This window comes from Aplidium turbinatum, chromosome 3, assembly GCF_918807975.1.
Source record: "Aplidium turbinatum chromosome 3, kaAplTurb1.1, whole genome shotgun sequence".
NCBI classification, from domain to species: domain Eukaryota; kingdom Metazoa; phylum Chordata; class Ascidiacea; order Aplousobranchia; family Polyclinidae; genus Aplidium; species Aplidium turbinatum.
Genome location: NC_137474.1, coordinates 43,752,338 through 43,767,453, shown reverse-complemented (window position 1 = coordinate 43,767,453; position 15,116 = coordinate 43,752,338). Strand labels below are relative to the sequence as shown.

Sequence of the window (15,116 nt, the reverse complement as noted above, 5' to 3'; positions counted from 1 at the left end):
TTTTGTGTTATTTTTTCCTTTTAATGTTTAAAGCATTTGCAAAATGCTGTGCAGTACTGGACTGATGCTACTGTAGACGTAGAGATGGTTTTTCGCGCCGTAGGCGCGAAAAATTTTTTTGCATGGGGGCCCCCCGATCTAAAAGTGCCCCGGGCCCCCCATCACCTAAATCCGGCCCTGGCTGTGATTGATGCTGTTATTAGACTAATGTGCTTTGCTTTCTGCACAAAAAGATAAAGCTTAGACTCGGTTATCATTATTGTTGTTGCTTAACTAAATTTAACCTATGTTCATTGTTAAAGTTTTTACGATAATTAGTTAAGGCCAAAGGTCGTAACTCTCAGTGTAACTCTAAGAACAACGCAACTTCTTTAGGTTTTTTATCAGCAGTGCCTGCCACATTTTACATTAGGCTACATATTAACACTATTGTTGGCTGAGAAGATATCGTTGCGTTCTTTAACGTTTTTTTCGCTCTGCTACAATTCCTCGCTTTCTATTATGTTCATTTTCTGTTGTGTATTGTTTGCTCATCAAGAGCGAAATAAACTCATTCATGCTATTGATAACCACCCCGTTTGTATTTTCATCAAAAAAGCTATGTTTTTGCGGTTTCACATGCTAAAACAGCCTATTTAAACTTGTTGAACATCAGAAATTTAAGTGCTCAAATAGCCTCAGAATCAGGGCCGGATTTACCAATAGGCTAGGCAGGCTGAAGCCTAGGGCCTCAACGTCCAGGGGCCTCGAAATTCGATTTCAAAGTTTGTAATTCTTTTAAAAACTTGACAAGTTTAAACCCTACCTAAAGTACCTATATATCAAGCTTTTCAGAGTAGAAAATTCTATACACAAGTTGCAAACAGTCATTATTACGTCGTTACTCGTTTGCATCATAATAAAGCCAATTATTGCGCGCTTTCTGCTGGAAGCTTCTATGTTAAAGTGCCGCAGTCTTCTCTGCAAAAAACAGTATGAAATAATCTAGTGGTTTTCTTGGAGAATCTAGTGTTTTTTTTAAATTTTGAGACTGGCAGCATCAACTTTCCTTCTGTTGTTAACGAAGAAGATTTAGATGATTTGCAAGAGGGAGCTTTGCCTCAAGCGTGCAATGCTCTGCATGATAGTGATAACCTTAGCCCACCAGAGTTTTAGCTAAAACTGAAAATGGACAACCAACTATTGTAGGTTTAAAACTTTTAAAGGAAGCGTATCCGGAAGATGTTGACCCGAGTCCCGAAACTTAGGCTACTGATGAACTTCTATGTGTAAGGAAAAAAATTAACACTGCCTTTCAATATGTAGAAGCAATATTAAGACTGTTTCTAAGCTTAATGGTCACTATAACTGCTCAGGAGAGAGATCTTTCTCAAGGCTCAAAAGCATCAAAAATAAGCTGAGATCGACAATGTTTCAAGTTGCATGATTTTGCTTTGACGAAAGCTAGAAAAAAAATTTGGTAGCCTAGTCTTAGGCTACTCTATTTGATGGTTGTAATTCTTTCTTATGTCCTCGTAAACAGTGGCGTAGCCAGGGGGGGGGAAGGTTGGGGTTTTAAACTCCCCCCCCCCCTTTGGCACGCGTGTGACGTCACGATATTGAGAATGATGCTTTCAGTCTATTTATGTCTCTAAAACAAAGTTTGCCTAATTTTAAACGAAACTGCATTAAAAGAGCGAGTTTTGCCAATACCAAACATTCAAATATCTCAGCCAGGAATTAGCAACAAGAAAACATAGAGACTTAGCTTTATTTCCGAAAAATGCCAAAGAAAACGTTATTTTATCCTTTTGCTGTGCCACCGGACGGTACCATTTTACAGGAATATTCATACCCACATTTTTGTTGAAAATGCTCTCAGAATGCACCAAATTCAAAGTAATTTTTCAAAATTTTCTGGGGAGGCCCCCCAGAACCCCGCTGCTGGGTGTCATTTTAGGCAAATACACCGTCAAAAACCCCCCCTTACAAAATTTCTGGCTACGCCACTGCTCGTAAATAAACTTTACAATTATTGTAACGGTTGTTTGATCAGAGAAATTAAAATTAAAAGCAAAACTGCCTTAACTAAGTTTATATTCTTTTAATTAAAAATTTGCATACATGAATGTGGAAAATGAAAAGAACGAAGAGTTTAATGCATTCATATTTTTAACATTAAGCAATGACATGTGATGTTGTTTAAAGAGAATTTCTGAGCTCAAAAATAGGGAGGGGCCTCACAAATGGAATAGGCTAGGGCCTCTCATGGTCTAAATCCGGCCCTGCTCAGAATGCACGAAATACCACTAAAATAAAGTAAAATTTTATGGGGGACATGCCCCCAGACCCCCCTAGCTTAGCATCGTGCCTTTGGCCCTCGCTCTTGCACGTATACCTCCGGTTGCAGCATTCCCTGTTACAAATACCACGAGCCGCCACTGGGTTAAAGCAGTGCTTCCCAACCAGTGGGTCGCGAAGCATTTCTAAATGTTACTGAATGTTAAAATTTTCTAAAAGATACCGATATTACTATGGATCTCACCATGTGGATCTCACAAGCCGCACTTTGGTATTGAACAGTACTGCGCCTTCGCCATCGCTACTCTTATCTTCACTTCATTGGTTGACTTTCCATTTTCATGAATTGTGCACTCTGTTTTCTATTAGATCGGGAAATTATTGCATTATCATTACCAGGTCCGGATTTAGGGGGGGCAGAGGGTGCAGGTGCCCCGGGCTCCCCGACTTTTGAAGGGCCTCCTACGTGGAAAAAATGTGATTTTGTGTTATTTTTTTCCTTTCAGCCTTTAAAGTTTCTGCAAAATGCTGTGCAGTGCTGGATTAGTGCTACTGTAGACGTAGAGGTGTTTTTTCGCGCCGTAGGCTTGAAAAAAATTTTTGCACGGGGGCCCCCCGATCTAAAAGTGCCCCGGGCCCCCCATCATCTAAATCCGGCCCTCATCATTACGTAACAATTATGCAATAATGCAACAAATATGTAACAATTAGTACGTACGCCAGTAGCCAAGATGTCATATTTCATTGTGGGTCGCACAATAAAACTTGCATTAAAAATGGGTCGCGAACTGAAAAAGGTTGGGAAGCACTGGGATAGAGCATTCCCGCTGGGCTGCTTAGCTGTGGACCGGTCCGGAGATTAATATTCTGTGCAAGAAGTTAAGACCTTTCTTAAAGATATGGTTTGGTAACATTGGTGCCCCGTTTATTTGTAACTTTCCGTTTTCACTTTGTTAATTATCCCCTACTTGGTAGTGACCTGGTAATGGGCTGGCATGCTTGAAATGTGGATATGCACGTCGAGTGAGGTCTCTTGCTTGCCAGTCTTCTTATTTCCAATTCTTCTTTTCTACACCCTTTGTGGGCTATGTATTGTTTTTTTGCTGTCGAAGCATCTGACTCATTAACTATATAGCTTCAAAAACTCTAGTTTCAAAACGATACTTTTTCTGCTAAAGATGCCACTAGTTTCTAAATTAAAAATCACGTTTTTAGTTGTTGTTTTCTCCAGTTTCTTTGTGCTCTTCTTGTATTCGAAGTCAAATGAATTATCGGATGTTTGGAAAACGAAAGTTTTTTCATGGAGTGAGGCCGGTTTAAGAAATCAAGCTCAAATGAAAAAGGCTTTCCAAAGAATTTTAATGGAACTTGTGAATGCTTCAAATGCTGAGAGCGAACTAAATGCTGAAGCGGTTGAGACAAACAGCAAAAATGAAGGAAAGAAGACAATCGAAGTGCAGTTGAAGGAAGCATTGGAAAGAGCGCAAAAGAAGGTTTGAAATTTGGTTTTTCTTTTCAACTATAAATCTATGTTTTGCCACCTCGGCTCATATATAGACATATTGGTACCCGGTCAATTGGTCGAAAGACAATTGGTCGACAGTCATTTGGTCGACAGACATTTGGTCGACAGGACGTTTGGTCGACAGACATTTGGTCGACAAGACATTTGGTCGACAGGACATTTGGTCGACAGGACGTTTGGTCGACAGACATTTGGTCGACAGACATTTGGTCGACAGGACGTTTGGTCGACAGACAATTGGTCGACAGACATTTGGTCGACAAGATATTTCGTCGACAGGACATTCGGTCGACAGAACGATTCATTTTAGGGTTAGGGTTAACTAACCTTAACCTAACCCTAACCTAACCCTAATCCTAACCTAACCCTAACCCTAGCCCTAACACTAACCTAACCTAACCTAACCTAACCTAACCCTAACCCTAACCCTACCCTAACCCTAACTGTAACCCAAATGTCCTGTCGACCAAATGTCTTGTCGACCAAATGTCTGTCGACCAAATGTCTGTCGACCAAATGTCTTGTCGACCAAATGTCTTGTCGACCAAATGTCTTGTCGACCAAATGTCCTGTCGACCAAATGTCTGTCGACCAATTGTCTGTCGACCAAACGTCCTGTCGACCAAATGTCTGTCGACCAAATGACTGTCGACCAAATGTCTTTCGACCAATCGACCGGCCACCGACATATTTAAGTTACCAACATACCAGTGACGATCGGTGAGGGAAAGCAAGGAAAGCAGTGCTTACCTGAGCGAAAACTATGCAAAGTATAATGACTGAATTCTAGGTTTAACTTCTTATTATTTTTATCATGTCTATTTTAACTTGAAAATTACTGTATTCGTGACTAGAATTGCTCGTAACGCTTGTGAGTAGTCTAAATCCTCACCAAACTGCATGTCTTGCCTATAAATGCCAATTAACGCAAACGCTTCTGTCAGAAACAATCACTGAGGCTCCAAGGTAAGCAACTATCAAAGTTGCTTACCCAGATTCAAAAATGTCAAAAAACGCCTTCGTTTTATCCAATCATCACTCGTTTTGCAAAACGTCACCAGCTGCTTAGCCAATCAGATGTGTTATGGTGAGACCAGGTGAGTCTTGCTTTCCCAGTGACGTCAATGCATACATTCGCTAGAGCGGCTAGACTAACTCGTCAGAATGGTGTCATCACGGTACACAGCACAAGCATCATAATGCCGAAATAATTGTTGCTGTTTTTTTATGTCTCCTCGCCATGTACTGTGCTTTAGCCTACTAGCTTTCATAGTCATGCTTTTGCCCTTTTTACAGCGTTGATATAGCGTTACTTCGCCAATGAACGTTCAGGTGCGGATGTAATATTTAGTTTGTTAAGCTTCTATACGCAGGAGGCAAACTTATCCAGCTTTCTGTACAATTTGCTTGCGGTTGTAATGTTTAGACCTAAGTGTTAGTTTTTGTAGTGTAGGCCTAACTGAATATCTCAGAATGAACATTCATGACGAATTAAATATTTAGACAACTATTATTCCATGTCTAACACTGGATTTTGGTCCTGCAACGTTAAAATTAAGATTGTTCATGACTTCTAAACATTAAATGGATGTATGATCACGACATAGGCGAAGCACAATTTGACAGATTTTTATGTTTGATTTGTTTTGAAAATGCTCTCAGAACGCACCAAATTGGAAGTGTTTTTCAAAAATTTCTGGGGGAGGCCCCCAGACCCCCCTCTGGAAGTGTTGCCTTCGGCAACACGCCTTCGGGCTTCGCCCGACGGTTACGCCCTTCGTGCCTAGGCCTACTACCTTGCTGCAGCATATTTACAAGTTGCTTTCCCAACGGTTTAAGCCACCGAACGTCACTGCAACATACTGTACAAATACTTCAACAATACAGTTCGCTTGCAACATTTTAACTCAACAGCTTAACCGAGTATGTGCGTTATTGACCTAAATTTAGGGTCAGATTGAAAAAGCCGGAGTCTATTTAGTTTTCTCTTTATTGTTATAATGCAAGTTATATTAATCGAGAATACTTTAATGATTTTGGTGTGGCAATGCACCCTGGGAAGAGGTCCCAGGCTGAGGAGTCGAGGTACCAGTGAAAGAAGAATGGGGATCGAAAACTCTACATGACCCGTTCACAGATTTAGAGTAGAGGGGCGGACCAGAGGCCCACTCTTGCGTAGCGCAAAAGTGGGCCTGAGACGGGCTGGGCGGCCGTCGCGTGTGTAAGCTGGAAGCGACGGTAATTGACCGCCGGGCAGCGGCCACATCTCTTCAACGCAACCGCAGCACAGTTACGTTTAACTCATATACCCGGTCTGCCTGTAGGCATACCGGATAAACTTGGGATCTCCTACAAGAAAGAAAAGCTGAGCATTTAAGAGAAATTTAGGTTTCGTAAGGGACAAAATTGAAAGAAAAATCTGGAGCAGAGGCTCAATTAATCAATGTAAAAAAAAACACAGGTGGGAATATATTTACTGAAGAAGAGAGAAGTTTAATCCAACGAGCACCGATGTGCAGTGGATAGAAGTTAGTATGACTCTTTTTCGAGACCTCTGCTATGTTTGGCATATACTATTCTTCGTTGTGATGGTGAGAAATAAAAACCGACTGACTTGAACTGATGAGTCGACGTGGTGTCGAACCGATGTCTACCAACTCTGATGCAAGCACTCTATCTGTTAAGAAACCGAGCCTATATAAATTATATAGGAAAAATTGAAGACAATTTATTAACGTATAATTGCATATCACTAGTTGTTTTGAATCTACGATAAGTAGGCTACAAGCACCCAAATTGCAACCTCAGACTTTACTGAAGAAGTTAATGACTGTTTCAGTGGTTGAGGTTTTAAAAGTGTGATGGGTAACCGCAAAAAGAAGTAAGAGATGAGTTTTTATCTTTTTATTAAGTTTCTTTCATTCTGACTCCAATGTTCCTTCAACTACATAGCCAAATGGTCACTGCGTGGATATTATGTTCAAAATGACGTTGGCACAACACGAATGAAAACCCCGCCGATGTGTATTTAGCAAGACACTTAATGACATAGCAAGTAGACAAGAAGATTACTTCCCTCTCCGCGTTTCTAAACTTTTAACCACTGGTTATAACAAAAATGTATTTAATTCAAAACTGAAATAGACACTTGAAAGTGTCTATGGCGTCATAACTAGGAATGTTTGCTTCTAGAAGTACCATATCATAATATGGAATCCGTTGGAAACAAGGAAAGTAGACCCTCGTTCTCTTATAGTTAGTGCACGAAGCTGTGGAAATTGTTCCATTAGCTATGACAGAATGAAGGTAATATGTTGAAGTAGAAGTACCCAGTCAGCAAATCAGTTGTTTGTATTGCATTTGCAAACGTTAAATCAATGGCAAACGGACTGATTTGCTGATTAAAGTAATGCTTTTAATGAGATGTAATAGCCTACAGCATTTTCGTTTGACTATTTCTTTGCACTGTACTTCCTTATTGTTTTATTTCAAACAGCGCTTATGAAAGTTAATTTGTGTAAGCTGCATAAGGCTTTTAATAAATGAAGTTAATAATAAAAATAATTATGATACAAATACATTGAATTTGTACAACTTTGCCTTTATACAAACTTGTTACAAATCTTGCAGCTTTAATGTCCTCTGACATTTTGTTCAAATCGAAATATTTTAAACACTACAATGACCAGGGCCGGATTTAGCTGATGGGGGGCCCGGGGCACTTTTAGATCGGGGGGCCCCCGTGCAAAAAAATTTTCAAGCCTACGGCACGAAAAACCATCTCTAGCCTACGTCTACAGTAGCATCAGTCCAGTACTGCACAGCATTTTGCAGAAACTTTAAAGACCAAAAGGAAAAAAATAACACAAAATCATATTTTTTTCACATAAGAGGGCCCTTCAAAAGTCGGGGGGCCCTGGGCAACTGCCCCCTCTGCCTCCCCCTAAATCCGGGCCTGACAATGACATGCTCAGCGTGCCATCCATATGACCAGTTTTCTTTGTGCTTTGCTCATTGCTTTCAATTTTTAATTAAGAAGATTCTGTCAAGTTTTACTGAGCCGATCGCAATATATTCTAACTACCTGTGATTGTGCTGAAATGTCTTCTGGCTACTTTTGCGCCGCTATTGTTGTGTACAGCTGTATGCTTTTTATTTTTGTGTATTTTTTATCTTTTTTTTTTTCATTCCAATATGGACATTCTTGTCTGATGCAAATAAACAATAATAAATTAATAATACATTTCTATAAATATAGAAGTAGAAGAACACTGGCGATAAAGCAAAACAATATCAAGCGAGTGCAAAAGACAGAAATGAGGATGGTTCGAATGATGTATGGCAACTTATTTCTCGACAAAATTAGAAAGGATGTTCCGAGAAAGTGGGCGGATATTGAGGATATTTAAGAGCATTTACGTGGACATCGTGAACATATGGATGAGAACAATTTGACAAAGCTAGTTTGGAATAAGGAAGTGACAGTAAAAACGAGAAAAGGAAAACCAAAAAAAGCATGGGACGACAACGTGAAAGATGACATGACGAAAATAAACTTGAAAATTAAAGATGCTAACGATAGCGAGAAATGGAGGAGTTACTAAACAACTGGTCGACTTTGATGTTTCGAGATGAAGACCAGGATTCTTTGAAGCAAAACGAAGAGAAATATAATGATAATAACAACGGTAGCCTAACAAGGCCCTTGTTGAGGTGTTTCAATGTTATATTTTTTGTTTTTCAGTTAAATGACACTGCAACCAAGGCTGTGGTCTTCAGCTATCATGACTTAAAAGCTTCATCTTTGCCAGCACATAGGTTAGTGTGTTTACGATCATTGTAGTCTGCTTTACGAAATTAGTAGCCTACCCAATTAAATATAACAAGTTAACAACAGATAGTCTTATTTCTATTTTTACAATTCCTGCTTATTAATGTTAAAGTAAAATAAACATTAAAAAAAAAGAATATATATTATTGATGGAAAAGTAGGGATACTCATTTATTGAAACCATCCTGCCAGATAACTTCTCAAATTAGAGCCATACCGGTACCGTTGTTCTGATGAAGAGTATTAAACATTAGATAAAATCAAAAAATAAAGCTAGAATTGAATTGGAAGGTGCATACACTGATGTATCCATATCCATGTACATCACACACTGTTGTATCCACGTCTGATACAAAATGACTCAAATTTGTTTACGCTTGCTTTTTTTGAATCATTCTTAGACGTTTCAACAGTTTACAGTGGCGATGCTAAAGAAGCGACTCTAAACGACTTTGGTCATGTTATGCGACTTAGCGCAGCATCAACCAGACCAAGAATTATTTAAGATCTGAATACATCAAGCGCAAAATATATTTTTTAGTAATGTGAAAATATTTTCAGTCTGTGACTAGTTAATCGAATAGCTGACTGCGAAACCCTTCCCTTTTAGGCCAAGTCAACCAATATCGTCTCCATGTAAGACAGCTATACAGTAGTTGCGTAGTTTTGTCAACACTTGGATTTACTGTACAAGACATAAACAACTGCACACTGTCAAGATCAAACGACGCAAACCTGCGCACAGCAACCCCTGTGTACAGCAACCCTTGCACTTGTTTATCTCATTGCTGAGCGTTGTGCACTTGTGTGGCTGCAATGCTTTGATGAAAGAAGTCCAGGGGGTGCTTTTGGAGCCAAACCCAGGATAATTTTAGGGGTCCAAAACCTTTACAAGGGGCCGAACCGAACCCGGGATAATTTTAGGGGTCCAAAACCTTTACAAGGGGCCGGAAGCATGAAGAAACCACAGCGAATTATTTGGATACAGTGCGTTGTTTTCACAAAATGTTTTGATTCGGGGCCTAAGGAGTTCATAGGTACCGGGCCTAAAATATCTTCTCAACGGCCCTAAGTATGAAGTCGAATTGTACATATTCTCCTCATTGACAACACAATTAGCGACCTCTTGTTGCTAGTGAGTGAATGCCTCTGTCACACTCCAACGAAATATCTTCCCATCCATCCTCAGGCATCCAATCACGTGAGGTTTGCATAGCAGGGCTGCTAGTCTATCTTTAGTTTGACGTAACTCCGAGACGTTTTACTTGCTTCACAAAAAATAATTAGAATTCTAGTGAATGTAAAAAGGCAGCCACGCAAATCTATTCAATCATTTTTCTTTACCTCTATCCGAACGACATAGTCTGAAAACCCATGATGAAGATATAACTACATGCTATCCCAATCAAACTATACGGCAACGATTGATCAACAGTCACTATATCTTACTCCAATTCTGAGGCCGGCGCTTTAGCAGTTAAAAGCAAAAGTTGAAAATACCAATTATCTTTAACCAGGTTGCTTACAAACAATTTTTTTTGCAACCTCATTGATCAAAGACTGCATTTTTTCAAGTACACAAAAAGTGATCTTGAAATAGAGCTTCATCTTCAAGGTCACCAAAACTGGTTATTTTGGCTATGTTTGGCTAAAAGTGACTATGCTGTTATATGTTTGTTTTGAATATAATAGTAGTCTTTATTTGTTTATAATTTGCTTTACTTTATTTACGCATAAAACGCTAAATACTTTAAGCGTCCCTAAGTGCAATTTGATTATGAGATCCCTGTTAAATAATGTAAGTTATGACTATTATATAATAACCTACAGTATAAACCCTATCATTTTGCGTTAAGACTATAAAATTTTCGAAAAGGAATTGATTGAACTGTAATAAATATTTAGCTTCAAGAATCAAAAACAATTGTGTACTGTATTTGAATTCAACACCATCATCAACGGCGAAGCGGTGTAAATGGCGCAGCAATCATACAATCCTGGTTCGACTCCCGGCTTTAGCTTGTCAACCAAACACCGCTCACCTCTACCCAGGGTGTAATAAATTGGGTGGGCGTAGTTTCTGAAGTAAAGGTGACCGAAAGAAAGTAACTGGCCACCCTACTCTCGTTAGTGCCAAAGGCTTGTATAATGAGAGCCTTATCTTCTCATCCCCCGATGCTTGGATCAAGTATGAGACTCACCTTTGCCTTTTACCATCAATTTAGGTAGGCCAACAGTGCAACAAAATTTTGTTTCCCAGTGTCATTACAATGTAACTCGGTTGCAGAGTTAGTTTTCAAATTGTTTCTGAATTTAAATACTTTTTATTTTCAGAAACGATCAACTCTTTGTTTGGTGGACAATGGAAGCGCCACCTGCTTTGTTGTATTTTCGAGGGTTAACTTTGGCAGAATTTGACGGCCTCTTCAATCTTACCATGACTCACAGGTTCGTCTAGACCAGGGGTCCGCAAATACTGGGTCGCGACCCAAATTTGGGTTGCGAGACCATTCACAGTGGGTCGCAAAACGGTTTAAAATTACCATAAATATAACTTGTATGGCAAAAATAAATACAATCATAGTCTTTGATGTGCTGAGTTTCGTACAATTTGGTAGGCTACAAGAAAATTTATACTTTCGATTGTAGTACAGTAGTTAAGCCCACGGTTATATATATAGCCTGGAAGACAGCTTGAGCCAGGGCATGAAAACTCTCTCAGCTTAGGCTATCTCCAGAACTGGCGACTGAAACTTAGCGAAAACAAAACTTTGGCGGCAGCTTTCCACCTATAGCCTACAGTCGGGAAGTTGATCGTGAGCTACATGTTCAGAACAATGGAAAACCTCTGACCTTCAGCCCCGAAACAGAATATCTTGGGGTGACATTAGACAGATCGTACACATACCGCCACCATTTGGTGTCACTGTGCAAGAAAATGACATCCCACGCTGCACTACTCAAGCGCCTGGCAGGCCACAGCTGGAGGGCGAGGGCTGACACTTTGCGTATAGCAGCCTTAGCCCTTGTCTACTCTTCGGCAGAGTACTGTGCACCTGTTTGGTGCTGCAGTGCACACTGCCACAACATCGACACTGCCATAAACAGCACCCTGCGCACAGTTACCGGATGCATGCGTCCCACATCATTGGATAATTTTGCCATTCTCGCTGGCATCCAACTTTCTGAGCTTCGTCACGAACAAGCCACTCTGTTTCTTAGCCGACGGGCACTAAAGCCTAATCATCTTCTCCACCACAATATCTCTGCTTCCCAAAACCAGCACCCCAGTCGACTGAAGTCAAGACAACCATTCGTGCCAGTCGCTCAACTTCTGATCAACGCAGCAGATGAACTTCATCTCTGCGGCTACTTGGGCGGACTATAAATGGAATTCTGAAAGGAAGTCAAGTACCACCGGACTTCATTCGTTCATCCCCAACGCCGACACATGCCCCATCGGCCTGACACTACAAAGACAGGCATGGGTGCGCCTCAACCGTCTTCGTACGGGCGTCGGGCTTTTCCGGTCAACCATGCGCCATTGGGGAATCGGCCTCTTCCTCCTCCTGTGAATGTGGTGCCAAGGAACAGACTGCAGACCACATCATCAATAACTGTACTATCTTCAAGCCACCTAACGGAGTGGAAGGTCTGCGTGTCATGGATGATGAAACTAAATACTGGCTGCTCTCTATATTATAGCCTTCCAGTGTAGTCCGGGAACATCTTGAGTCTGGGCTGGTAAAAGGATAGAGTAGACCCTCGGCCCCAGAGGCTTGCACGACGACGAAGCGCACGGTTAATAGGTCCACCCGCTTATTAAGCCCAATTGGGTCTATTCCGGAATTACTGAAGGTATAGGAGTGGTAGAAAATTGTCTTCCGCAGCCAAAATCGTCCGGTCCCGATGTGGCCTTAATAAGTGGGGACGACCGTATTGGAATTGATATTAATTTGCAAAGTGTTCTGCGCAAAATTATATGCTTCCGAAACGTTTGGGTCGCGAAGACTTCGAACGATTGCTTTTTGGGTCGCACCAAAAAGTATTTACGGACCCCTTTAGACTAGACTCTGGAATCTAGATAATTCAATCAGCTGACTGATATAAGCAACGCAAGCTTCAGCACAATGGTTTTCATATCAAATCATTTATTTTATTTTCCGGTAAATGGAATGAATTTTTATACATCCAATAAAATCGACGCATTTTTGTGCAAACAAAATTTTTCATCCCTTTGTCTTATCCAAGCTCACGCTGGGTGGCTGAAAACTTAGATAAGAAAAATAATGTGGAAGAGAAAGCAAAGAAACCAACTTTTGTGTCCACCTTCAGGCATTTTATTAAGTGTCCTCTCAAAGATGTTGCCAAATGCTGTGGAGCGGTGTCGAACCGGCGTCCTTTCGAACATCGCACCAACGACCGTACGCATAGTGATCGCAAAGTTGTTGCGCAAACTGCAAACCAAGCAGGCTATGTGCTGGATACTTATCAAAAAAACACCAAAAAATTTTCTTCGTACTGGGCAAGTACAATTTTAAAACTCAAGAATTCATCACTGTAAGTTCCTGGCACAAAATTATACATCCCGGATCAAACTGTAGTTAGATCAGGTCGAGAAAAACTTCTACTTTGAAGTTTTGATTTCGTCTGGTTGAAACTTTGACGCGTCAAATCAAAATTTAAATTTATGTCCAACTTGTTTGTTTTGGTCTTAATAATTCTCTTGGAGTTTGTTTAAGTCAAAAGCACTTGATTGTTTTGGTTCAGCGTCTTCTTCGATAGATCTATTATCCTTTTTTCATATTTCATTAGGAGAGATTCTGACGTCTATTTTGGATACACACGGACGGGAAGCCTTTGGAAAGAGTTTCGGAAATCATCATCCGGTGACGTAGAGAAAGACATCAGTGATACAATTTCAAATAAACGCAAATTAGCCCTTTGGGTTGTTTCAAATTGTGAACACACCATTGGGGCCAAAAAGCGAATGGCATACACTGATCAACTTCTGGCAGCTGGCCTTTCCTTGGACCGGTTCGGGGGGTGTTTCCCGGAGCGTGGCAGGATTTCAACTATGGAAATAGCCAAAATGTACATGTTTTACTTTGCTTTTGAAAACAGTCTCGGCTGCAAAGATTACATCACTGAAAAAGTATTTAACAATGCTTTAAAAATGGGAACGGTCCCTGTTGTCATGGGGGCCCCCAAGTCAGATTACGAAGCCACCGTTCCACCAGGCTCTTGTATATATGTTGAAGATTTTAAGTCTCCAGCAGATTTAGTGAAATATTTAAATTATCTTTATAAAAATATCACTGCATACAAAGAATATTTCAAATGGAGAACGATGTCATTCGAGGACATGCCTCAACATAACAGAACTAAAGGTTTATGCAATTTATGTCGCATTCTACATGGTATCAATGTGGATGATATATACAAACCGAAACATATCACTAACCAAGAAAACATCCCTTTATTTGGGTATCCCAGTCATCCAAGAATTGTATCGTCGTTACAAAGATGGTTTTACACAACAGAGAACAAAGAATGTTTGGCCAAACAACAATACTAGATTACAGGTTGTAACGGATTTTGAACAGTTAATAATAATAATAATGTTATGGTTTTATTCATTGTCGCTCTACAACAGCTAAGGTCTTTTAGCAACAGGGCTCATTTTTAATTAATATCAGGGTTACGATGTTATCAATTTATCACCCGACTCATTCTCACTGCGCTATGGAGGATAGAACACAATCGGCATCGTTTTTAAAGTCTTCGGTTTGACCCGACCTGGAATCGATCTCAGATCTTTTTGAACAGTTGGTCATGAGCGCTTCTTTCAGCTAAAACGACCAAGGTGTGTCACAATTTCACATTAAATTCGTTAGGGCTCTAACTTAAGCTGAGCCACTATGCCTATGTTCTTTTGATTCTTGCAATGTTTACCTTAAACCAAACTGTGTAGAACCTCCTAATTTTTTGGATACGCCACTGGTCGCAAGGCTATTTTGCATAATCAATTAGACAAGGTTTGGTTGCAGGTTTAAAGACTTTCGATTTGCAGTTATCTTGAATAGTCCAGCATTTAATATCAAATAGGCAAGTAAAAGAAATCAAAGTTACTTTTAACTAACTGCGTGTACCAATAAGCGAGATTTTAGTTCACAGTGAGCTCAGTGGTTACGCGCCGGCCTCAAGATCACGTGGCCCTGGTTCGACTCTCGGGGTGTGCGCTTGAGCATAATGAGCAACGCATTACAAGGACTGCTCTCCGTTCAGCGGCGTTTAATGGATGGAATAATTTCCCGGCAACAGCACTTTAACAATCGAAAACTTTACTCTGTCAGTCTCGGTATCCGGCCCTGCGTTAAGAGGCTCCCCAAGTATGCAAAACTATCAGGAATACCCAATCAAGGCTTTGCCAGTCCGAGGATAAAGATTCAAAACCAAACCAGTAATATTCATTGAAGA

The 15,116-nt window shown here is 40.3% G+C and overlaps 1 protein-coding gene across 2 annotated transcripts; it reads left to right on the top strand.

Annotated features, from left to right (window-relative positions):
- The first annotated feature begins 3,504 nt into the window (after positions 1 to 3,504).
- Positions 3,505 to 14,726, top strand: LOC145767503 (3-galactosyl-N-acetylglucosaminide 4-alpha-L-fucosyltransferase FUT3-like). 2 transcript variants are annotated; one of them, XM_082579335.1, is made up of 5 exons: positions 3,505 to 3,773; positions 6,998 to 7,111; positions 8,550 to 8,623; positions 10,971 to 11,084; positions 13,452 to 14,726. In XM_082579335.1, the coding sequence occupies exons 1-5, from the start codon at positions 3,615 to 3,617 to the stop codon at positions 14,212 to 14,214; spliced, it is 1,224 nt and encodes a 407-aa protein (XP_082435461.1). In that variant the 5' UTR covers positions 3,505 to 3,614; the 3' UTR covers positions 14,215 to 14,726. The 2 variants fall into 2 exon arrangements, with proteins under 2 accessions (XP_082435461.1, XP_082435462.1); XM_082579336.1 differs by lacking the exon at positions 6,998 to 7,111.
- Positions 14,727 to 15,116: the final 390 nt, after the last annotated feature.